Genomic DNA, 23,898 nt, shown 5'->3' with positions numbered 1-23,898 from the left:
TCTGCCGATCGCCATTTTACTTTCCCTTTCAGCAAAAAGCAAAAAATAAAAAGAAAGACTATAACAAAAGAATAAACCTTTAAATTTAAAATACCTATAAAGTCAAGGAAAGCAAAAAAATAAATCCTCTAAACAACTCTGTCCGCTTCTTAAAAAAAACTCACTAGATCATTTTAAACGCGGAGGTGGCTGCGAGGGCTTGTTTTGTCCCAAGGACAAAAGCAGCTGGGAAGCGGAGACAGTCTGAACTCCGTGGGAGCACTCTATCACCCCCAAAAAAGAAAAATTGGGGGTACATAAGAGGCTCTACCACTATTCAGACTACCCTCTGCCCCCCCCCTTTGCCTGGGAGGGGGATTTTGAACCGCTGAACAGCTGATGTCTGCTGTTCATAGCGGTTCATTACACTTACCCAGGAGGACGGCTAGAAAGTAGCCGCCATCGCCCAACGCAGATCCACCGGAAGTCCAGTTGCTGTTTTCTTAAGAGGGCTAGCTGATTTAGCAGGTCGTCTCTTTATTTTTCCAGTTCGATGCAGTTGTCCCGAAGTATTTATTTCTCTTTCATCTGTTTTTCGTTTTTATCTTCAAATTCTTTCTGGTTTATAAGATAAGTCCTTTCCTTGTTCTATTATCAATTTCCTTTTTGTGTTTTCCACTATTTGTATTTGTTGACTATCTAAATCTTTTGTCATAGTATTTGGTTGTTTCCCTTTCTCTATAGAATTCTGTGTAGATGATTCGTTAGTTGAAGTCATAGTAAGAGCTTGCATACGGAGAGTTTGGATAATTGCTTTTAACATATAAAGAATTTGTTCCTGTACTTGCTCTGTGGGAGAAATCCATTCCTGTTCTTCCATTGTAGTGTATTAAACTAAACAAAAAACTTACAATCAGAAAGTCCACCAAGTAAAGAGCTGAACTGAGTTTCTTGCAAATGGTGCTTCAAGGTTGCTTTATATCTTATCTATTTTCAAGGCTTTAAACAAGTCTCTCTTAAAGAATAGCAGGTTACAGTTTCAAATTTAGCCAGCAAATGTCATCTCAGAATTAGTTAGATCTTTTCAGTTTTCTTTTCCCCCTCTATTTTAAGGGGGAGAAAAAGAACCCAAATCTTCAATAATAGTTAGAGTAAAAATCAGAGAAGGAAAAAAAAATAGAGAGTAGAAAGTTACAAGTCTTATAATCCACCAGTTTTAGAAAATAGAATTCCAATTAGGATCCCAGTATTTTTCCAACGTTTTAAACTCCCGAGTGATTGATAGCTGCTGTTTCTGGAGGGAGGGCTAAAATCCCCGTTCCCTCACCACAGGGGGAAAGTACTTTAGCAGCATATGCAGGCAATTAAGTAATTAGGATGTAAGAGAGGCAGATCCTTTCCACACTGCTTTGAAGTTGCCAGATGTTAATGTGACTTCGGCTGTTAGCAGCCTAGGGACGAGCCATATTTCTATGGCGGGTCCTTTTGTTCGCCGGTTTGAAGAGACTGCCAGCTCTAACAGGAGAGTTGCTGCTCTCCTGCGATCCAGCAAAAGCCCCTCCTTGCTAGTCGCCTCTTCGGGGCGATTTCCGGCCCTTTTCAGGGACCCCCAGCAATGTGAAACAGAACGGGGGAGAGAGAGCAAATCTCCCAACTGTCCATGGCTGCTATGTGACGAAACTGGAAGCCTGTAACTACAGAAACATCTAATATCTCCTAGTTCTCATATTATCTAATATCTACTATCTAATATATTCTAATTCTAACACTAATATCTAATACCTAATATTGCTTAGTTCTAATACTATCTAATATCTATTATCTAATATATCCTAATTCTAATACTAATATCCTCTATGTAATATATCCTAGTTCTAATACTAATATCTACTATCAAATATCGCTTACTTGTAATACTATCTAATATCTGTTATCTAATATATCCTAGTTCTAATACTATCCACTATCTACTATGTAATCTGTCCTAGTTCTAATACTCTCTGATGTCTATTATCTAATATCTATCCGCTTGATAGGAAGAACATAATGCAAGCCGTCATTTGCTAAATATACTATTTGGACCAAACAGTTTTTTCAAAAGAAGCCTTTTCTTTTCTGGCAGTATCTTCGGTGTGGTTTCTTCACCGGGAGTTGAAGTCTTGTCCTTTGGTCTTTTGTTTGGAAATTTAGCAAATGAGGGCTCATAATTGGTGACAGGATCTTCCAAAAAGTGGGTTAATTCACCCTGTTGCTGGTTTCTTGGTCTTCCACTGCATGGCATCCTTGGTTTGACTAAGGGACCAGTTGAGGGATATCCCTGATGCAAATTTTCAGTGGCTTCTGTAAATACGTAGTGTTTTTTAAACGTAAATGGTCTATGCCTTGTTATTGCTGTTGTTACTTTGTCACAAACAGCTTCTTTTGCCTCCGTATCTTCTTTGTTTTCCTGTTTTTCCATTGCAACATCTTCCAAATTGTTTACTTTGGACATAACATGATTTATAGGAAAAAATGATGGTTCAGCCTTTACTTTATTAAACTCTTCTTTGAATAAGTCCAACCCTTCCCTTTCTCTCCTGCTCTTCTGTCTTTTTCTATTTTCATATTGGATGTTTTCTTCTATCTTTGAGCCAATTTCTTCACATTGTAATCCTGCAAAAAATATTATTTTTTAGGAATATGCATTATCTCTTAGACAAACAACAGATACAAAAGCACATTATTCTATCCACTCTTACAAATTATTTAAACTGGCACCTTCAGTTTAAATAGTCCAGGAAACATGCCAAATTCTGTATTTCTTTTGAAGAATAGACATTATTCACAGCAACACAGATCACTTGTAAAATAAAATAAAGTATTAAACCACTCTGTTTGAATCCTTAAGTAAATGGTATGTCTTGTGATCTTTTTAAATAGTCAGTTATGCTTTTTACCCATGAATGTCTCATTTGAAATGTTGTGCACAGGTAATTTTTCAGGGAGATGAACTCTTGTTTCATGTTCAATGTTGGCTTTCAATTCCTAAAAGATCACAGAAAAAAACATATAAGACCATATTATCTTTTATGTGTGTAAGTGATAAATTAAATCTTCATGAATAGCCTCCCTTATACATCAACTGCAGATTTATCTATAGACATCATCCTTTGTTTCATTTTACTCCATCTAATAAGGTATCTATCTAAACCCTCCCAATGTTTTGTATTAACATAGATTTAAATTATAATCCAAGTTAGGAAACCATAAATAAATAAGTGATTTTTTAAAATTATTTGTTAGATCTCACGTTTTCTTCAAGACTTACATATTCCCTCCAATATTTCTTTTCAATAGAAACTCCAGATTATTTAATTGATATTCACTGAAAAACATTGTCTAAGGTATTGTGAGGGAAGGTGGACTTGAATCTACATCTCCTTTGTTCTATTCAGCATTTTAATTAATACCAGAGAACCGATGACCCATTGGGTCATTTTTTCAGAGATATCACCTTACCACATTCCCCAATGCCTTCAACAATAGCAGAGTTTCTAATGTACTGTTGTTAAAAATTCAGGGAGATATTCAGAGATGTATTTGCCTTGAAAATGGGCATGGTCAAAGCAACGCACTTGACCAAAGAAAATATTTTGTGATATTTTGTACTATATCCTAAAATGTCTTATGTTAATTTTATGTCATAAAATGCTTTATAAAATGTTCCCAGTTTCAATTCCACAGAAGGCATGGGTTCTGGATTTTAGACTGTAAGTAAGCCCATTTCAGGTTCAAAAATAATTTCCCGCTATACAGAGATAAATTTATAAAGAAAGGAAAAAAGCAACCATTGCTAGCACAATAAGCCCTATACAGATCGAAGACACGCCAGAAAGAGGACTGCAGGAATCATTTATTTATTTATTTATTTATTTATTTATTTATTTATTTATTTATTTATTTATTTATTTATTTATGTAACATATTTATAAAACTCCCAGTCTCATGCATATGACTGGGTAATACATGAAATTCAGTCAAAGTCATTATAAGCCATTAAAGAAAATGTAAAAACTACAAATATAATCAAAGGCTTTTTAGAATTCATTTACAATCCTACATATTATATAGCAATTCTTGTTCCCTATTTCTGTAGGATCATCAAGCCTGCTGACCAACCATATTTTAAGGGCTTTCCAAAAGATGATAGAGTTAAAACTGTCAGTTTCCCACCTCCTCAAAAAGATGGCAGCTAAGCCAAACCCCCCCATGAACTTCTACACCGGGCATGCAAGTAGATTGGAAATAGCTTTATTTGGAGAATCTTTCAACTTTTTTATGGTTGGCCTTGTATTAGCATGTTGGCTGTCTTGGCATGTTGGCACGTCTTGGCCATTATTTCTTCAGCAAACCATAATAAAACCATGGATCAGCATAAAATATTATCAAAATTCATACATTTTCTCATGTATTAACTAGATCTTAGTAACACATTTTCTTAACTATCCCAAGGATTTCCTACTAAATCAAGAAATTTTAAAGCTGCATCTTTTAGCTTCTTTTTCAGCAACAAAGTTGTTTATAACATAGTTATCAATTGTCTGCAAAAGAACCTCTCCAAAAATCTTACTATAAGATGCATGTTACAAGAGGGAAATTATCAGCAGAAACAAAACTTACAAAGGATCAGAAGTTAAGAATGATAAAAGGCTTGTTCAGCTGTTCCATACCTCGTGGAAGGTCAGCGGACTTCCTACAGGCTCACCCTTCCCAAGAGTCCTGGGTTTTAGGCTGATATTTGCCTGGATAGCTTTGCTGACTTTAACAACTATGAAAAGCCAATAAACAAACAAACAAACAAACATGTCATATGAATGAGTGACATTAGTGATAGGAAAGTAATATTTTACCAACATGTTTTAAGCAATTTAATTCTTATGCTGTTATATCGCTTTTATTGCATTTTAGTAGTTACTAATGCAAATAGCCAGTCTCAGCTGCTCAGGGAAAGCAAGCGGAAACCTACAGGTGGTTGTTGCACAAGTTGTTGCTCCAGTTATGGTCCCTCACTCACACCTTCACATCCCTGGAAAATGGCCACACTCAAACTAATTTCAACTTAACACAAAAGGCTCTTTAAAATACACACAGATGCACACACATATACTAAAATGCTGTAACTGAGGACTTTTGAGTTTAGTTGGATTTCTTAGTAAATATCCATAAAACTCTTTGCCCTTATTTCTCACATCTAGAGAGAATTATGAGAACGATCCTGTTTAATCAGTATTGGTGACTATTAAATAATGAGATCACAAAATGCAGTATTGCCATATTAAAAAAGAAAATAGAGCCAGGATTGGAAATATTTTTGATGAGTCAAAAGAATTATCATATTTTTATTTCACAAGAAAGTATGAAAGAAACTCTGTGCTACCTTTTGGAGAAAAACAGGAATTTGCTTTCTCTGACTGACTTTTACCCATCCGGTGTGCATAAATATTTGTTATGCTTAGTTCTCGTTCTCTTTCCTAAAGAAATGCATTATTAAATTTATGTTGATAATATAGTTTATTGTATAAATGTCAGTTCTTCACAGATCATACATTTTACTGCCTAACTCCCGCAAATATCTCACACTGATCTGTATTTTAAATATTTGCTTCTGTATAATTTGGCCAAATAATTCCTTTTGTTAATATTCTGAAGGATAAGTATCCTTTTTTTCTATAACTGTAAAGTTTTTGACCAGGTTTTTCTATTTTTATAATTCATAAACCATTAATTTAATTTGACCTTAAAGATCCTTCCAAAATATCTTGATACAAAATAGTTATGACATTAACAAAGTATATAGTATTAAATATGTCTTATAATTACAATTTTAAAATAAACTGTTTCTCAATTTTCTATCAACACAGGCCATGATTACCATCTTTAAAAAGCATATTATTTTCATGTTGGGATACACTTTTCAAGTAGTATTTTTTCCTACAAATGGTAAAGTGCAAATGTCCTAACATAAATTAATACATTTCTGCAATCTATACTTTAGATAGCTACAGGCTGAAGGAAAGTCCCAGAGAAAGAAATAGACTTACCTCAAATGAGCATTTTGTGAATAGCACCTTGGATGTTTTCTGTAGTAAGAGAGTTTTAATTTAAGCTTTTAAATACCTTAAGTTTCATCTTCAGCGACTCGATTTCTAGTTGTAAATTTGCAGTGCTTGACTGAGCTTCAGTTGTCATTTTCTTCGCAACGGCTAACTGATGATTAAAGGAAGTAGTATTCAACGACATCTGCTTTTCTAGATCCTGAGCAGATTAGAAATAAACCATCAATATGATTAGTTAATATTTACAATCATACAATACTGAATTGGAAATTAGAGGAAGCAACTGAAATTTTAGCAAATGTTTTCAAAAAGATGAAAATCCTCCATCTCAGTTATAATACTCACATTTTTTGAAATGGGAATGGGTCCACCTTGTGAAAGGAAAATATGGAAAATAATCTGTGTAATCAAAAATAAAGTCATATGATATTTGCAATCTGTTAATCAGATTAAGGAGAAAAGAAATAGATAGAGATCCAGTTACAAGTTACAATATATCCTTTTAATTTCTATTTCTTAGTGGAAGAAATACCAATCCCCAATTCTTAAATCAAGATCAGTACAGTCGAGAAATATGAATAAAAAAACATTAGATGTTATTCATTATAATAGCAAAGCAAGAGAGTATTGTTTATTTAATATCCCAATATGACAAGTTATACTGTACTTTTCAGATGATAAACACAATGCTGAAATAAAGAGGTGTGGAGGAGGAGGAGGAATGAGTAAAATTTTGTTCATTTTAATTCTAATCAAGCCTTAATGTGCTTTATTTTTTCCCTTGGTAAGATGCTAAATAAGGTAGGTTTAGCCATTATATAGCTTTCAATGTGCTGGCTAGGCTCATGTCATCAGATATGGAGTATTTCAGCTGACTAGTTAAAGCAAGAGTCATTCTTACCAAAATCTCAGTTTTCTATAAAACTGAGCCTAATATGCAAAAATGAAAGGAAGTGTGAAAAAGTATTCTACCAATGACATTTGAAATTATTATCACTTCCAGCAAATAAGAAACTCCCAAAGAATTGAAGTGGGAAACCAAATGTAGCACATCTATGTCTCTAATTGCTGGATAACAATTTAAGAATCTGAATATGAATAGATTTCCTTGTAAAATAGAAGAAGCTGTTCTTGTTTCTAAATTTTGTATGTGCAAAATTGATGTTCTTCCTTGAGCAGGTTTTCTGTTAATTAAGATGACCAACTTTTTTACAATGAAAAGGAGGACACAAACAAATTGAAGAAAAAAATATCGTAAATAAAAGAAATGTTTTATTCATTGCAACAATAATACAGAATACACTATAATATGATAAATGCATAATAAAAACATTTGTAACAATAACATTTTATATTGTAATTATGCTTACATGCCACGCCCCTGCCTGCAGCTGCCCCACTAGCACTGCTGTCCCGCTGTGTAGAGCGGGCCCCATGGTTCCCAAAGCACCAGCTGCGCCGGCTCCAGCCCCAGGGGGCAGCCCACCGTTGACACACCCCACCTGTAGCCGCCCCGCCAGCACCACCGCCCACCCTGCGCAACCCCGTGTAGAGCAGGCCTCACAGCTCCCACAGCATGGGGGACAGCCGGCCACTGCCGCCCGTCACAGCCCCACCTGCAGCAGCCCCACCACCCCTGCCTCTTGCGCCCGCAGCCATTATTGCCCTAGCAGGGCTGAAAATCGCCACTCCCATCTCCTCGAGGTATCTTCGGGACTAACTAGGAGATGGTGTATTTGAGTAGCAGGGAGGGGTGCAAAGTTCCTGCCAATTAGCTTCACTGCAGACAACTTACAAGTGCAAAGTTTGCTGACCGGGTGTTTTGGCGTGCTCAGCAGCAATTCCTATTGGCTTTCGAAAGCCAATAGGGGGAGTAGCACAGCTCATGCAAAAGTTGAAAAAAAACCATCAAAAAAGGTGTTGGAACGCCGTTCTGAGCATTCTGTGAGAAATAAAGCTCTGTAGATTAGTCTTCAAATATCGAAAAGGAGGACATGTAGGAGGACACTTTTTGAGGAAGGACAGAACTCACAAAAGGAGGACTGTCCTCCCTAAAGGAGGACTGTTGGTCACCTTATGTTAATTTCAATATCAAAGGAATCTTGGAGAGTTGAGGATGGTGCCTGTAGGAAACGGTCCCTACTGCATGCTGAAGCAAGTCAGCTTAAAGCATTTCTTTATAGGGCTCTTCCAGAGCCCAGCTACGTTGTTCTAAGCAATGTAAGTTGCACGTTACCTGGATTCTCTTATCACTGGCTTCCAATTTTGGGGTATATGATGTTAATTTACGCATTAGTTCTCCTGTCTCTCCAAGTTTCTTCTCTTCAGAAAGTTTCTGCAATGCCCGCAAGGCATTCGTAGTTTTTAAGAGTTCTGCCTCAACCTCTCTCAGCTTCTTGGAAGCCCTACGCTCTTCTTCCTGAGATGTCCTGAGAAGCGATCTCAGAGTCAGCACTTCATTAGACTGAGTGGCCAAAAGATCAGGCAGGTTAATCTCTGCATTTTCATATTTACTGATTGCTTTTAAATGTTGAGACTGAAGACGCTTTAAGATTTTATTTTCCATAGTAAATGTCTCTAATTTATTCCGCACAACAGCAACTTCATTTTTCAGTTCTTTAATGTTATGGTCTCTTGCTGACAATAGACGGCAAGCCATGTTATGGTGAGTTGTAAATGTGGTCTGCTGCTGAGCTTTCTTTTTAGGCAATGTTTTACCTCCTACGTTAAAGAAATATCAAGATGGTATATAAGAATTGAGCAGAGTAAGAATCACATAATTTTTCCTAAGCTTCAGAGCCAAATCCTCAAACAGATATTTACCGCATGGATTCACTTATTTTTATTGAGTCAATCTCTGATGCAACTATTTGTTGATTGATCTATTGTGAAAAATTATACCTGAACTCTCATAATATTAACTTTCATAACTGCTATACTCACATACTATGCTAAAACAGTATTTAGACAACTTTACGTTGCATGGACTTCAATTCCTAGAACTCCTTAGCCCAGTGGTTCTCAACCTTTTTAATGCCGTGACCCCCAACCGGTCATAAGTCAAGGACTACTCAACTGGTCGTGAGTCGAGGACTACTCAACTGGTGCAGCACCGTTTGCAGAATGGGACTTTTGGCGAGCTCAGCAGGGCAGAGACAGCCTGGACAATTCCTATTGGCTTTTGAAAGCCAATAGAATTAGACTCTATTCTAATATATTCTAATATATTCAATGATGCAATCTTCGATCTCCGGGAAGAGTATACTCCAGTTATTTATTGTTAAAACAACATTTAAAACAATAAAAACAGTTATATACAAGAATTAAAACAACTTAGCTTTCGCTGGTCCTCTGCCAGCATCCTTAGAGTGGGGCTTAGGGGGTGGGAAGTTCTTTTTATCCCCTTGCTGATCCAATTGCCTACTCATTGCCCTCGTAACAGGGCCACTCTTCCTGATTGCCTGTGACTGCCTTGCCTGTTCCGCCCTCTCTTTTTTGCACTCTAACTTTGTATTTTCCTGCTTTGTCATCCTTGTGCTGTCTCCCCCTCCCTGTGCTGTTATCATTAACACACTCCCCAATCCCTCCCCCTTATCCAATGCAAGGTGCCTCCTCCGGTTCGGCACTACACGAATCCTGTTGGGCTCTGCCTGCTGTTTTTGCATATTATTGCCGATTCCTATTTCAACTCCCTCCTCCAACCCCCCTCCTCTCCCAGCCTGCCGATTCATGCACCCTTTGTTATCCCTTCCTGTCATCCTTCCCCCCCCTTCCTTCAATCCTCCCACCTGTTGATTAACATATTGCTCCTGCCTTTCATCGACCATTCTTATTGATGTTCTCTTCCTCAATATCTTTTCCTTCCTGATCCTAAATGTTGTTTTCACAATAAATAACTGGAGTATACTCTTCCCGGAGATCGAAGATTGCATCATTGAACAATATGCCCGGGATTCGTATTTTTATAACCATTAAGGATATATATATATATATATATATATATATATATATATATATATATATATATATATATATATATTGATACACACACACACACACACACAGATTCACACCATATCTAAATGCTGACAAAATACTGAAAATAATGGATTCAAAATAACGTAAGAGTGACCACTCAAATTTGCAAACTCCTTTTCTTTTTCTGCTCCCTGTCCCTTAGTATAATTATTGAAATCATGTGACACTGACATCTGTATGACCATGAAGTGTTCCCGTCACCAATAACTGGTGAATTGAACCCATCAACACAACCCCCATTACTTAGAGGGAAGACTTACTGACCGAGAGTGTTCAAAGCATTATATTAATATATTTATCAACCACATACAGTTTAAATATTTTTAACAATATTCATGTGACTTCCAAAAATATAGTATACTTTCTGCAGTATAGAGGCTAGCTCACAAAAATGTAGTTATTGCACAACTGCTTCCTTTTCAGGAAAGGCCTAGCTGCCATTAGTTCGGTTATAATCTGCCAACCACAATGAATACAGGTGTGTTCTGTGTGACCCATGGCCTTCTTACCTTTTGCATGGAGATGGTTTCCCTTTTTCTTCTCTGGTAAGTTCTGTTCTGTAGTTTCTGGCTGCTGGAACAATGAAATAATGAAGCTGCCACCCTCTTTGCTTGTGGAGGTTTCAGAGGAATCTGAGGGAAAATCGTGGTAATAGAAGTTTAGAGAAGTTCCACAGTTGTTCTCTTCTGAACAAATGCTGTTGCTGCTGCCATGACAGCCGTTCTTGAAGCATTATCACTAAAGTCATTGGAACAGTGAAGTTGAGCACTTCCAGACTGGCTGGAACTTTTGCTACAGTTACTGCCTTTAGTGATTTTGATCCTCTTACTAAGCCTATCTGGGGAATCGCTTAATTCCCCAGATAGGCTTTTTCTACATTCTCCACATGCCTTCTCCTCTTGGATGGTATAATGAAGGGATGTATCAGGAGAAGCCATTGTTCCACCAATGGCAGGGAAGACTGTCAATTATATTTTAAATTTCCCAAAGGAAATGGCCCTGTAGTCAGACAAGGAAACAATGTATGATGTCAACATTTACATAAGGCTTCATCTAATACAGGGGTGTCAAACTCGCAATATCATGTGACGTGTCATGATGTATCGTGTTTTTTTTTCCATTGCCGGCAATGCGGTGGGCACCGTTTCAGCATGACGCATCCAGTCCATAGGCCGGCAGTTTGGCACCCCTGATCTAATATGTTTAAAAGTTGTTTTCTCTGATTCTGTACCAAAAAAAGATCAGCATGATTTGTATAATATTATTATATTATTCACTTCTTAAAGAACTGATGTATTTATTAATTAATATGCTATTTTCTTAGCATTTTCATTCAAAGAATGCAATGACACCAGAGCCCTGAATTCTTTCACAGAGCAAAAAAGACTAAAATAATAGTATTACATTTCATAGAAAAACTGTGAATAACTGATTAATGGAGTTGGAAGGGACCTTAGAGGTCTTCTAGTCCAATCCCTTGCTCAAGCTTTCACGCAGCTACTAACGGGATACATTAGGCAGAGAAAATATCTTTCTGATAAATCAAGGTCAAAAAAGTAGCAAGATATTCCATGCTCATTCAGAAATCCTCCAACATTCAAGATTCTCCTTATTTCTACGTGAAAAACACGTACATTTTAAAATGTGTTATGGAAAAATGAAAATAGGTGCACTATGCCTTTTGCTTATCCCTACCTACTTGAAACCTCTTATTTCAGATGGGTTTGAGTTCTTTTGATCTGGGAGCAAAAGCAGCCTTTGCATATTGCTATTCTAAATAAATAGACAAACAAGAGAAGCACTCCAAAAATGAGTAGGGCTTATTTCTAAGAGGAATTTTACTTTGAAGGATAGTTCCTTAAGACGTACAAGGCTTATAACACTTATTTTGTCCCCAGACCCCGACTACAAAAATGAAAAATAAAGACTCTGATTTTCTTACTTCATTCACTTGGGAGGAGACGTTGTTGAAGAAGTGGAAAAATGCTTCTGGGAAGCTACCTATAGCTCAAGATTATTTGCAGAGATTAGTTTCCCTATCTTGTTATCCACTTACCTTGGAATAAGCCCATCAATTTTTAGAAGAATTTAAGGAGAGAAAAGCTGTGTGTTACTTATGTATCATACATACAACTGACTTAAGGAAAAGAGAGAGGCAGAAAAGAGAGATAGTATTGAAAAATGACCTTGGAAAATAAAAGTAGGAACAAAAGTGGGGATAAATATAGCTGTTTTAAAAATAAAAAAATAGTCTGAGGTTTTTTTGGAGGGAGGGAATGAAAAAGAAGAAAAAATTAGTCCCATTGCTGAAATAAATTCAATTTCAAATAAGAAAATATGATCAAGGAAATTATTAGAAAGACGAATGACAAAGTAATTGGAAAGAAGCTTCTGAGTCCAGTATATATTTAAATATATTAAAAGAAAATTAAAAAGTAAAGAAGTAAAAAAGAAGTTTCAATTCTTGTAAAAGAAATAAAAAAGGAGTGAACAAACAAATGAAAGGAGAAAAGAAAAAAACTAATTAAGGCAGAGATTGTGAATGCTCAGTTATCATGGATGAGGAATTAACTATAAAAAAGGTACATAAAATTAAAATAATATGGAACAATATGGAAAAAGATCTGAGTCTCTGGGCTAAGTGCCAAAATTTTCACTGTATGTTATTTAAAAATGCAGATAACACACACAAACAGACAAAATAGAAAGGAGAAAAGAAATGCATGAAAAATAGTTTCTAAATATTCCTTTGTTGTACAATATTTATTAACATTAACATTTTGGGGTATTTCTGACTTCAGTTCTTTAGTCATTTAATTAAATACATGTGACATAGGAAAATGTGTTATTAGAATTGCACGGTTTCAGCAAGCCACACAATTATGTCCACGGATAATGCTTCAGTGGTACAAATGCCTACTTTGCTGACTGGAAGCTGGACATGACAGCACAATTCAACTTGGAAGGGAAAAGTAGCTGCTCCATTTTTCATGTCCCTAGGAGGAGCTCTTCTACCAGGCCTTTATTTTCCATGTGTTTTCGCTTCCCTTTAACTGTTGCTGTCTTTGCTTACCCACAACCCAAAACAAGCACTCCTCGATTGCCCAGAGAACAGAAATCGAAGTACCTGCTAATCACCCAGGTTTAAACTTCCTCCCTACGATGCCCAGGCACAGGATGCCCAGGCACAGGCTTCTACCCGTGGTCATTACACAGGTTCTTGGGCTTCATTGGCAAAGAAGTTGATGTTTAGTTCTTTGCTACTATGGCAACTAAAGAATCTCTTCTCTGAGCATCATGGGATTTGTAAGGCAAAGTTGAATGGAAGGAAAAGGTATGTTTTTCTACTGGGCATAATACTTCTCAATCCTGGGCTATGAAAGAGGACCAGTTCCTTTTTCCTGATTTAAACTCACAATTTTTAGAGCATTTTAGAAAGATTATATTTTTCATGGTAAATATCTATCCTATCAAGCAAGTAAAAAAAAAGTATATAAAGATATGCATGCCAACTGTAGTGTAGGTTCCACCAAGTACAATGAAATTTTCTTGTGGAAAAATAAAGCCTTAAAAAAATAAAGGACTTTTACGAAATTCCGAGGGTGAAAGAGAGATTTTTATTTTTGCGCAAAAGGTTCAGAAGTGATTTAACAATCAACAAATTTCTGAACAAGGGGGAGGGTCTAAACTAAAGCTTTATAGGTTTCTTTTTCTCAGGAACAAAGGAGGCATAGATGGAATCTTACATTGTATATGGAATCTACTTTGTGTAACATTCAGATAGTTTCTCACACGTTAGGTCCATTTCTCATGGGAATACAATGAAGGCAGTTTTTATTTTTATACAATGTTTCTAAATATGCATTAGGTCATTCACGTATTGTTAATACAGCTTTTGGCTAACACAGCTTTCTTTCAGAGATTATGCAGACACATGATTTTTGCTTTTAGTGATTTTTCATTATTATTATTGTTGAGTCCTTGGCGGGAAGCAGACACGAGAAGCAGTTGAAGTTCTCAGTTTCCTTTATTCAGCGTTCAGCTTACAAGTAGATGGCTTCTGCAGCTCCCAAAACCTCCCAGCTTCTTATATAGACACTTCCCGGGTAAATGCGATACTTTTCCCGCGCCAGCACCCGCGCATGCGCACGGCGCTGGCGACAGCCTGTCTGGTCCCGGGCAGCTTTGCACCTGCCCGGGACTGCCTGCAAACGCCCGAGCCGTTTGCAAGGCTCGGGACATAACACCCCTTTCCCCCGGGCTAAAACTACTACCAACATATAAACATTTATTTTATGCATGTTTGCTTCCCAGTGCTCCCATCGTTACTGGCTTTTGCCTTGCCAGCAATGTTATGTAATCCTCTAAGTATTTAGGAGACTTCTTTGCTCTCTGTGACCTTCTCAGCTCTGGGTTACTAGCATGAGTTCCCTGACTGGAGGGAGATGTGAGCCTGTTCTCCTTATTTTGCCTTGGTGCCTTCCAAGGACTGTGCCCAATGCCTGGCCTGCTTGCTTGCCCACCGGGCTCGTCAGGCCAGGGCTTCTGTCACTTTGTGACCTGGTTGACCTGCCTAGCTGTAGACCCTCGGGCCCCTTGAAGTGATAGCCACTGCTGGGCGTCTCTGTTGAACCTCCTAGGTCCGTCCAAGACCTGTCAGGAGGCTGTCCATTCCCTGAACCCCGTTCTGTGTCCGGGCTTGTGTGGGTTTCTGTACTTTCCCAAAACTCAGTTACTCCCTGATTTGGGCTAGAGGTGTTGTAGTCGGGACTTGGTTCCTCGACCACCTCCCTGTATGTTCGACCCCCTGTAGAATTTGGGGTAAGGCCAGGCCAACCTTGGGGATTGTGTGCTAGCTCTCTTGCGGGGAATGATTTGTTGTGATGCCCCCGGGTATCCTCCGTGACTGGAGTGCTGTGTGATGTGTGTGGAAAGTGAGTATGCCCCCGGGGTGACTCCCTGGCTGGAGTAGGCATGGATGCCTGGTAGTTAGGTAGGCTCATAGAATTCTTGTTTGGAGCTCTCGCGGAACCCTGGGATGGGCTGTTTGTGGCTCCATCAGTGGAGATGGGCAGCAGCTCGTGCCCTTCCCTTTGCTCCAAAGGGTCCCCTCCCCCCCTGGAAAAGACCCAGGAGTCTCATCTGAAAGATCCCGCCGAGGGCGGAGTTGGTCGATGTGCCGACGCAGGACACGACCGTTGTCCAGGGCTACCTCGTAGGAGAGAGGACCCGTGACCCTGGAAATAGAAGCGGGGACCCATGTATGACCAGGCCCGTAATTGCGAGCCCAAACCGGGGCACCCACAAGTAGTTGTCTAGGTGCCCTAGGATGTGAGGTAGATGAAGGCAGTCTGTCCGGATGCAACCGGTCAAGTCTAGTAGTAAGTTGGCGCCCCCAACGAAGTTCAGCGGGCTTCTATCCCTGTACGAAGTGGACGGTGTGGTGCGATAAGAAAGGAGAAAGGCAGCCAACCGGCTGATGCCAGTCCCCGTAGGTGAGTCTTTTCAAGGCGTCTTTGTGATGCGCACCATGCGTTCAGCCATACCGTTGGGGGACGGGTGGAAGGGTGCAGACGTGGCATGACGAATCATGTTAGCCTGTAAAAAAGCTTGGAATTCGGAGGAAGTGAATTGAGGGCCGTTGTCAGACACGATGACATCTGGAAGCCCGTGTGCAGCAAAAATCCCCCTCAGTACCTGAATAGTCTTTGCAGTGGTGGTGGAAGAGACAGGTACAACATCAAGCCATTTTGAATGGCTGTCAACAAGGACCAAGAAGAACTGGCCCTGAAAGGGCCCAGCGTAGTCAATGTGCACCCTAGACCATGGGGACTGCGTTTCCTCACCATTTATGCACGGGAGCTTGGGGCATCTCTGGGCGAGATCGTTGGCACAGGTGGCATGCATGCACCTGAGCCTCAATATCCTTATCTAAAACAGGCCACCACAAGTGGCTGCGTGCAAGAGCCTTCATACGAACAATGCCAGGATGACCCTCATGGAGGGATTCTAAGACCCTAGTCCTCATTGAGGAGGGAATGACAACTCTGTTTCCCCAAAGCAGACAACCCTGAGAAAGGGACAACTCGTTTCTTTTGGACCAGAAACTCTGAAACTCAGGACTAGGGCAGTGCTCAGGCCAACCGGACAAAACCCAGGAACGGACACGTGAAAGTGTGTGATCTGTACCTGTTTCAGCGGCAACATCCCTGGCACAAAGAGGGAGCTCGGGCAAGGCTTGGATTGATAGAATGTTGACAGCTGGCGCAGGGTCAGCTTCTACTACTGGCAGAGGCAATCTACTGAGGCCATCAGCATGGCCCATTTCTTTCCCAGGCTTGTGGAGTAAAGAAAAATCATATGCAGACAGAAAAATAGACCACCTAAGCATTTCTAGGGGAAATGATTTGGGGAGTCTGCTTACGTGTGGTAAACAGTCCCAGCAGAGGCTTATGGTCAGTGAAGACCGTGAAATGCCTGCCATAGAGAAAATCGTGGAATTTTTTAATTCCAGCGACAACAGCCAGAGCCTCCCTGTCTATCTGAGCGTAGTTGCGCTCAGCAGAAGACAATGTTCTGGAGTAATATGCAACAGGAACCTGAGTTCCATCAGACCTGAGGTGGCTCAGGACAGCTCCTACCCCGTAAGGGGACGCATCACATGCGATGCACACAGGAAGAGATTCGTTGAAATGTGCAAGTACACTGTTAGAAGTGAGCAAGGCCTTGACTTTGTTAAAGCAAGCCTCATGTGTATGTGACCACTGCCACACTGCTTGTTTGTCTAGTAGCCTGTGAAGAGGCTCAGCTACACTAGCTTTATGTGGAAGAAAAGAATTGTAGAAATTCAGGAGGCCCAGGAAGGCCTGAAGTTCGGCCTTGGACTTTGGCCTAGGTGCTTCTAAAATAGCTGTTAGTTTGGATTCAGCAGGGTGAATCCCAGCAGCATCAATTTTGAACCCCAGAAATTCAGTAGAAGGCACCCCAATCTTGCATTTGTCTTTTTTGAGCTTGAGGCCTGACTTCCTGAATCTTAACAGAACAGCCCTTAGCCTTTCAGCTAGAATGTGTGTGGAGTCTCCTGCAATTAAGACATCATCAAAGTAGGGGCAAACCCCCGGTATACCCCGTAGTGTGTTTTCCATTACGCTTTGGAAAATCCCAGGAGCGACATTCACTCCAAACTGCAGCCTTTTTACCTTAAAGGCTCCCCTGTGGGTCACAATAGTCTGAGCTATAGCAGCATCATCATCAACAGGCAGCTGTTGATACGCTTGAGCTAGGTCAAGCTTTGCAAAAACGCGCCCCCCCTTGAGGGAGGCCAGAATATGACTGACCACAGGAACAGGATAGGCATGTTGCTGCAATGCCTTATTCAGAGTGCATTTGTAGTCAGCACAAATGCGAATGTCCCCATTTGCCTTTAGAGGCGTGACAATGGGGGTCTCCCAAGGACTGGAATCAACAGGTTCTAGGATTCCCTGTTGAATCAGTTTGTCTAACTCAGTGTCAATTTTACTCTTTAAAGCAAAAGGGACCCTTCTTGCTTTAATTCTAATGGGAGTGACAGTGGGGTCTAGCTTTAAGGACACAGGGGGTCCTTTGAATGTGCCCAGCTGGGGGCTGAAAACATCTGCAAATTCTTTGCAGACTTCCTGTAGGTCGAGTGTTTGTAAACTGTTGAGTCCTGTGACGTGTATCCCCAGGGCCTCAAACCAATCGAGTCCTATGAGACTCGTTCGTTCACCCCCTACTACTAATAAGTCTAGTGGACCTTCAAAACTCTTGTATTGCACGTTAAGGGTGGCCTCCCCCTTAACACACACTCTTGAATTTTGAAAATCTGTTAACACAATGTCAGAAGGCCTTAACTTGGCCTGAGTTCCACTACCGGAACAAATCTTCCTAAATGTATGCAATGAGATAATTGAAAAGGCAGACCCTATGTCTAGTTCCATAGATAATGGAACCCCTTGTAGCTTCACCTTGAGTGACAGCTTTTTCTTAATGGGCTTGTGTGTGCCTGTCCTAAGGATGCTTCTTTGCGAAGTGCAAAACCCTACCCTATTCTGGCTGGGGAATCTGGTACCTTTCAGGCGCAGTTCTTCCTGAGGTTGTACCTTTCGTCGGCCCAGACACACAGCTGCAATGTGTCCTTGTTTGCCGCATGCCCGGCAGGTAGCGGAGCAGAACTTGCAGTCGGTTCTCCTGTGGCGACCTCCACAGCCGATGCACTTGAGCGGAGCTGAAGAGCTTCCCTTTCTTCCGTCGTGGGATGGAGACGGTCGACTTCCTCGTCCGGATACTCCTCGGAGTTTCTTTGGGCGTCTTCCTGGTGCACGGATGCAACCTCTGGACTGTTTCTGATCGGCCGCATGTTCTTGACAGCGCCGCCTGCTGCTTCTTCTGCGGTGACTTCCCTTAAGGCATCTTGGTAGGACAGTTCTTCTTTAGCGAAAAGTCTCTGTTGTAGATCTCGATGCCTTAACCCGCACACGAATCGGTCCCTCAGTCGTTCTTCGAGGTCTTTGAGGTCTTTGAACTCGCAGTGCTTGGCGGCCTTCCGTAATGCGGCGATGAATTCTTTGGCCGACTCACCGGGCCGTTGATCCCTCTGCTCGAAGGTGTGGCGCCATGCGATGACGGACATCTTGGGGTGGAAGTGCTCCTTCAGTAGCTTCTTCAGATCTGCGTAGCTGACAGACTCTACTGGAACAGGTGCTGCAAGGTTTTCTGCGATGTCGAAGGCGTCTTGACCGCAAACACAAAGCAGGGTGGCAGCCTTCAAGCTCTCTTCCCTCACTTGGTTTGCCTTGAAGTAGTTCTCCACCCTGGCTACGTATGACTCCCACCGCTCTGGATGTGAGACGTCGAATTCCGAAAGCCTTCCGATTTTCGCCATCTTCAGATCTTCAGGAGACGGGTCTATCAGCCAGCCTACCCCCGAATGCGCACCGGATTGGCGGGCAGCTGCCGAGTCGACGCCGTTCCTTTCCGCCGCTCAGGACTCCTTGGGTAAGCTTACACTTCTTCCTTTCCAGGTAGTGCAAGGCATCCCACCTTCGTCGCCAGTGTTGAGTCCTTGGCGGGAAGCAGACACGAGAAGCAGTTGAAGTTCTCAGTTTCCTTTATTCAGCGTTCAGCTTACAAGTAGATGACTTCTGCAGCTCCCAAAACCTCCCAGCTTCTTATATAGACGCTTCCCGGGTAAATGCGATACTTTTCCCGCGCCAGCACCCGCGCATGCGCACGGCGCTGGCGACAGCCTGTCTGGTCCCGGGCAGCTTTGCACCTGCCCGGGACTGCCTGCAAACGCCCGAGCCGTTTGCAAGGCTCGGGACATAACAATTATTATTATTATACTTTATTCTTCTTTATTCTATGTTATTCTATTTCTTTCCCACTTTACTTTGGTCTGGGGTAAATTTATGGAGGGTATAAATTTATATATGATAGAAAGCATTTTAAAATGCATGTTAGGGGAACATCTTTCATTGGGCAATCTAAGATCACAAAAATGAGTTTTTCATATTTTTCAGAACTGTTCATTTGGCAAGGTGATAAATTTGAAGAATTACTAGGAAAAAATGAAGAAAAAGTTCCTGCTTTAGCTAGTTGTCACCTTGAATTAATAAGTTTGGTGGGAAATTAATAATAATAATAATAGTAAAAACATGACATATACATGAGGCACATTAGTGATAGGCAAGTAATATTTTACTACCATGTTTTAAGTGATTCATTTCTCATGTTGTTATATCACTTTTATTGCATTCTATTAGTTATTAATGCAAATAGCCAGTCTGATTTGGTGAATAAGGCATCAGACTTTGGCACAGAAACAAACTGGAGGATTTGGGGCTGGTCACCCTCTGTCTACTTTAGGAAGAAGGCATGTGACAGTGGAAAGGCTGTTCCTGGGGGGGGGATGGGTGAAAAACACCCAGAGTCTCTACTTCCAGCAAGGTCACCTGAGGCAGGAAGATCATCTCAGCACTCAGGGAAAGCAAGGAGGAACTTACAGATATTTGTTACACAAGTGTGCTCTCACATTCAGTTTATGATCACTCATTCACACTCTCACAACCCTGGAAAATTACCACACTCAAATCAATTTCAACTGAACATTGAGGCATGAATGACTCTTTAAAACACACAGAGACCCAGTGAATTTAAAATAACAGCAGACTTTTACTGATTATGAAGTAGATCTATTTGGTCTTACACACACAAACACACACACTTATCCACACTTACCCCAAATCCACAACTAGGTTGGCTGGCACTCGCCAGAGGGACAGACGCCACCAAGTCCTGATCAAAAAATGACTCAAAAGGCTGGGCAGGCCTCAGGACCCCTTTTAATCCCCCAGAGTGTTGATGGGAGGAGCTTCCCATGCAGGCCCAACTTTTTCGTTGCCAGGTGTGGGGAGGGGCTTGCCATGGGCTCAGGCCAAACTTTTGTTCTTTCCTTTCCTTCACGCCTTGGTTCCTTTTCCTGGCTTTTCTCCACCCTGCTTACATGCCTTCACCACTGTTAGTTCTGGTAGCTTTGGCCTAGGCTAAAATATTCCTCACTTAACAAACAGTAGCTTTGCATTCAGAGATTTGATACTCCTCCCAATGTACTTATGACTTAGTTCCAGAGTTCTGATGCCATTTGCTCCCCACACTATTACATGACTCTCTTTACAGACAATTACAATGTTTTTTCCTAGTAACCAGAGTTTTGGGCTGGTTTCTGGCAAAAAAATGGCCATAAGAATGTACAGGTAATCCTCGAGTTACAAGTGTAATGGAGCCTGCCCATTTCACCTTTAACTAGAAAACTTGTAGAATTAATCTCATACCTTGAACGAGTTCACCCCTTTGCTCGTTAAAACACACATGGCTTGTTAAGTAAACATCTCAGGGCAGGGAAGACTATGGAGGGCGGCCTAATGACGGAACAGGCCCCCAAGGCCTCCCCAACCCACTAAGATAACTCATGCTTCCCCTCTTCTTCCTGCTGCGCCTGACTCATCTGGAAAAGATCCGTCTCTTCTCTGCTGTGGTTCCTGCTGCCACCCAGATCTGAGGCTAGGGGACACTTCCGCAGCTTCCCCGGGGCCTGATCCAGTCTCTGGAAGCATTTTGCAGGCTGCTGCCCCCTGGAAATGGGCCACCAAAGGCCTCTGGAGACTGGATCGGGACATGGGGGGTGCGGAAGTGTTCCCGGCTTCAGATCTCAGTAGCAACAGCCTGGAAATGGCCTTCGGAGCCCAGATCAGGCCAGGGGGGACACAGAAGTATTCCTGGCCTCAGATCCAGTTGGCAGCAGCCTGGAATAGGCCTCCAGAGCCTGGATTGGGCCACGGGGAGGGGGCACGGAAGTGTTCCCTGGCCTCAGATCCGGGCAGCACCAGTTTGGGAAAGTTTTCAAAGTGCTGGCTAGGTCCATGTCATCAGAGATGCAATATTTCAACTGAGTAGTTAAAGCAAGAGTCATTCTTACCAAAATCTCAACTGCACCCTGCTTACATGTGCAAAAATGAATTAAAGTGGCAAGAACAAAACATTTTGCACAACATCCACTCAAAACACCAAGGTAGTGTTTTTCAACATTCATCTCTGATCAGATGCTGAAAATACGATTCATAAGTAATTAGCTTAGCTACCCTACCAGTATCAATTTTAGTATACAATTCCCCATGTCTAATTATAGTCTCCTGGTTTTCCTACATTCCTCTTTTCCAATAGTATCTTTTTTTGTATCTAGAGATTTTGATTTCATTGATGGATAAGAAAATTTATCACTGAAACTTCATTGCATAGTTATGCAGCTTTTCTTTGTGTTACAGGACTGATAGAAGGTTTGTAAAAAGCTGGCATTATACAGAGCCATTTAAAAACCAAGGAGAATTTTGAACTGGTTTTAAGTACTTGAAAATCATATTTTTCTTTTTCATGTTGTAAGGCAATTTAGTGTTTTTTTTCTTTCAGGATTTTACAGTTTGGAGAATTTTACTCTGACCGGAAGAGTAAGGAAGATCCTTGAATGCCCTAAGTGATTTCAGAAAAAAAATGTCAAGACCAGTTTTTGTCTTACCAACCCTTAAAGACACAGATTCCTCTCCTCCTACTCCTCTTGGGTGCCTCATTCTCCTCCCCACACACACTCACTCCAGTAACTTGCAATGATTGGTGCCTTGCAAATCCCTGGCCTTTTAAGGGCGGCCAACCGGTCAATCTAAAGTGATAAGCAGGTGAAGACTCTCGCAACAGATACTGTCACAAACCAATAGTCTCTTCGTTCATCTGTTCTGGAAATACCCGAGAGCCAATGAAGTAAGGCAAGGGGAAGGACGAGGGACCAGCAGAACTTAGGAGAAGTGGAGATGCCCTAGAGATTCTCTCTGCCTGCCAAGCTGCTGCAGGGCCGTAACCCTCCGCTTTTTTGTGCGCACTGGAGGCTGCAGCCGTGCTGTTTCTGGTGCCAAGTCTCTCTGTAGTGGTGTTGTCAAAATGGTGATCAAAGTGTTTGTGGCAACGTCCTCGGGGTCGACAGCAGTAAGTATATACATGTAATTTATGCGTGTCTGCAGAAGTCTTCGGAAGCTGCTTGTTTGCTTGTTGTTTAAGAAAGGGGCGTGATGCTGCTCCATGCTCTAACCCATGACAAAGATGTGCCCCCAAATCTCTCTCTCTCTCTCTCTCTCTCTCTCTCTCTCTCTCTCTCTCTCTCTCTCTCTCTCTCTGCTTTGAAATTCTCCAAGGGTGCAGCCTTGTTAGTCCTGTTGTTGCAACCAAAGTTAATGTCCAGAGCCTCAGAGAAATATTTTCTTTCTTAGCTTGCCGATTCCTGTATTACAAATTAGTCTATTCACCATGTAGTGAAAATACAAAATATTTATTTCATACAGATGGAAAATGCACAGCATGTTAATGTTTTATTTTTAGCAACCTTGGTAAGAACTGGTTAAAGTATGCTAATTATATGTTGGAAGATAATAACAGTCTCTGATTGATTACATTAGGGGAGAAAGCACTTTCTTTTAATAGAAAGATGCAGTGGATATATTAAGGGATTCCTTTCTCCAGCTATACACATATTATCTCCAATTTCTTTTAAGGTTATTTTAAGCTTTCCTATATTACTATCCTGTATCTTGGTGGTGGTATCTGTTCTTAGAACCATTATGTTTGCTGAAGTAAAGAAAGAGTAGGCGAAGGGGAGGTGGAACAGGGCATGAACAGTTTCCTTTTATATCCAGTTCCGACGTGAGCTCAAGTTACTGTCTTGGCTGAGCAATCAGTCACAGTGACATGTCTAAACAAACTGGTTGCAGTTGCACATAACTGATTTCATTGCTTGCTGGCTTTCATGAAGACCACCTCAAGAAGCTTCCAGAGAAAAACTGTTGGCAAGACTAGATTAAAGAAATTTAGCTGGTGTTTTTTTCCAGCCTGAGCTCCACCAAATAAATAACAGCAGTAGTCTGTGAGAAAGTTGTCTATGTTTCCTGGTGTGTTAGAAATTCAGAATTTTAACAGGGCAATTAATATGGAACAATGGGAGTTTCAATGGAAAGTAAAATATTACATATAATGAACATGATAGAAGTTAAAAAGACTTTGCTCTGTCCCCCTCCCCTCCTTTTAAGAGCCTTTTGATCTGAAGCCAGAGAAACCCATCTCCACTAATAAAATATAATGTTTCCTTAAAGGCAATAGAATGCTGACAGACAGCCCTGTTATCAATCAACATTTAAAAAGCACGGGAGTTTTAACACTTGTGCCAATCCTC

The 23,898-nt window shown here is 40.9% G+C and overlaps 2 protein-coding genes across 7 annotated transcripts in view; one reads left to right on the top strand and one right to left on the bottom strand.

Annotated features, from left to right (window-relative positions):
* Window positions 1–1,389: 1,389 nt before the first annotated feature.
* LCA5L (lebercilin LCA5 like) lies at window positions 1,390–13,347 on the bottom strand. Of its 5 annotated transcripts, XM_039369459.1 has the most exons (8): window positions 13,240–13,347; window positions 10,622–10,744; window positions 6,420–6,473; window positions 6,136–6,273; window positions 5,396–5,489; window positions 4,689–4,786; window positions 2,916–3,003; window positions 1,390–2,631 (listed from the first exon to the last, which is right to left on the bottom strand). In XM_039369459.1, exons 2-8 carry the CDS (start codon window positions 10,628–10,630, stop codon window positions 2,036–2,038), a joined length of 1,077 nt encoding a protein of 358 aa, XP_039225393.1. In that variant the 5' UTR covers window positions 10,631–10,744; window positions 13,240–13,347; the 3' UTR covers window positions 1,390–2,035. The 5 variants fall into 5 exon arrangements, with proteins under 5 accessions (XP_039225393.1, XP_039225402.1, XP_039225409.1 ...); XM_039369468.1 differs by lacking the exon at window positions 6,420–6,473; XM_039369485.1 differs by lacking the exons at window positions 1,390–2,631; window positions 2,916–3,003; window positions 5,396–5,489 and having other exon boundaries at window positions 4,700–4,786.
* An 8,994-nt stretch (window positions 13,348–22,341) lies between these two features.
* LOC120320077 (SH3 domain-binding glutamic acid-rich-like protein) overlaps window positions 22,342–23,898 on the top strand; it is a 31,778-nt gene continuing 30,221 nt past the window's right edge. The window contains exon 1 of one of the 2 annotated variants that reach the window (XM_039369521.1): window positions 22,342–22,661. Coding sequence is in view for 1 of the 2 variants with exons in the window: in XM_039369528.1 (XP_039225462.1) it covers window positions 22,617–22,661 (45 nt within the window). In the remaining variant the exon portion in view is untranslated. The remainder of the gene's footprint in view (window positions 22,662–23,898) is intronic. The other variant, XM_039369528.1, reaches the window with a different exon arrangement.

This window comes from Crotalus tigris, unplaced genomic scaffold, assembly GCF_016545835.1.
Source record: "Crotalus tigris isolate CLP2741 ecotype Arizona unplaced genomic scaffold, ASM1654583v1 scf7180000017601.7605149639:7615979, whole genome shotgun sequence".
NCBI lineage: Eukaryota > Metazoa > Chordata > Lepidosauria > Squamata > Viperidae > Crotalus > Crotalus tigris.
The sequence above is the reverse complement of the archived record's forward strand: the minus strand, read 5'-3'. Positions and strand labels throughout refer to the sequence as shown.

Excerpts from the sequence above, each read along its gene's own strand:
- LCA5L (XM_039369459.1), bottom strand. Across the intron at positions 4,787-5,395 it reads TTCCTGTTTTTCTCCAAAAG|TTGTTAAAGTCAGCAAAGCT; the intron begins GTAGCACAGAGT and ends GGCTTTTCATAG. Across the intron at positions 3,004-4,688 it reads GTCCGCTGACCTTCCACGAG|GAATTGAAAGCCAACATTGA; the intron begins GTATGGAACAGC and ends GTGATCTTTTAG.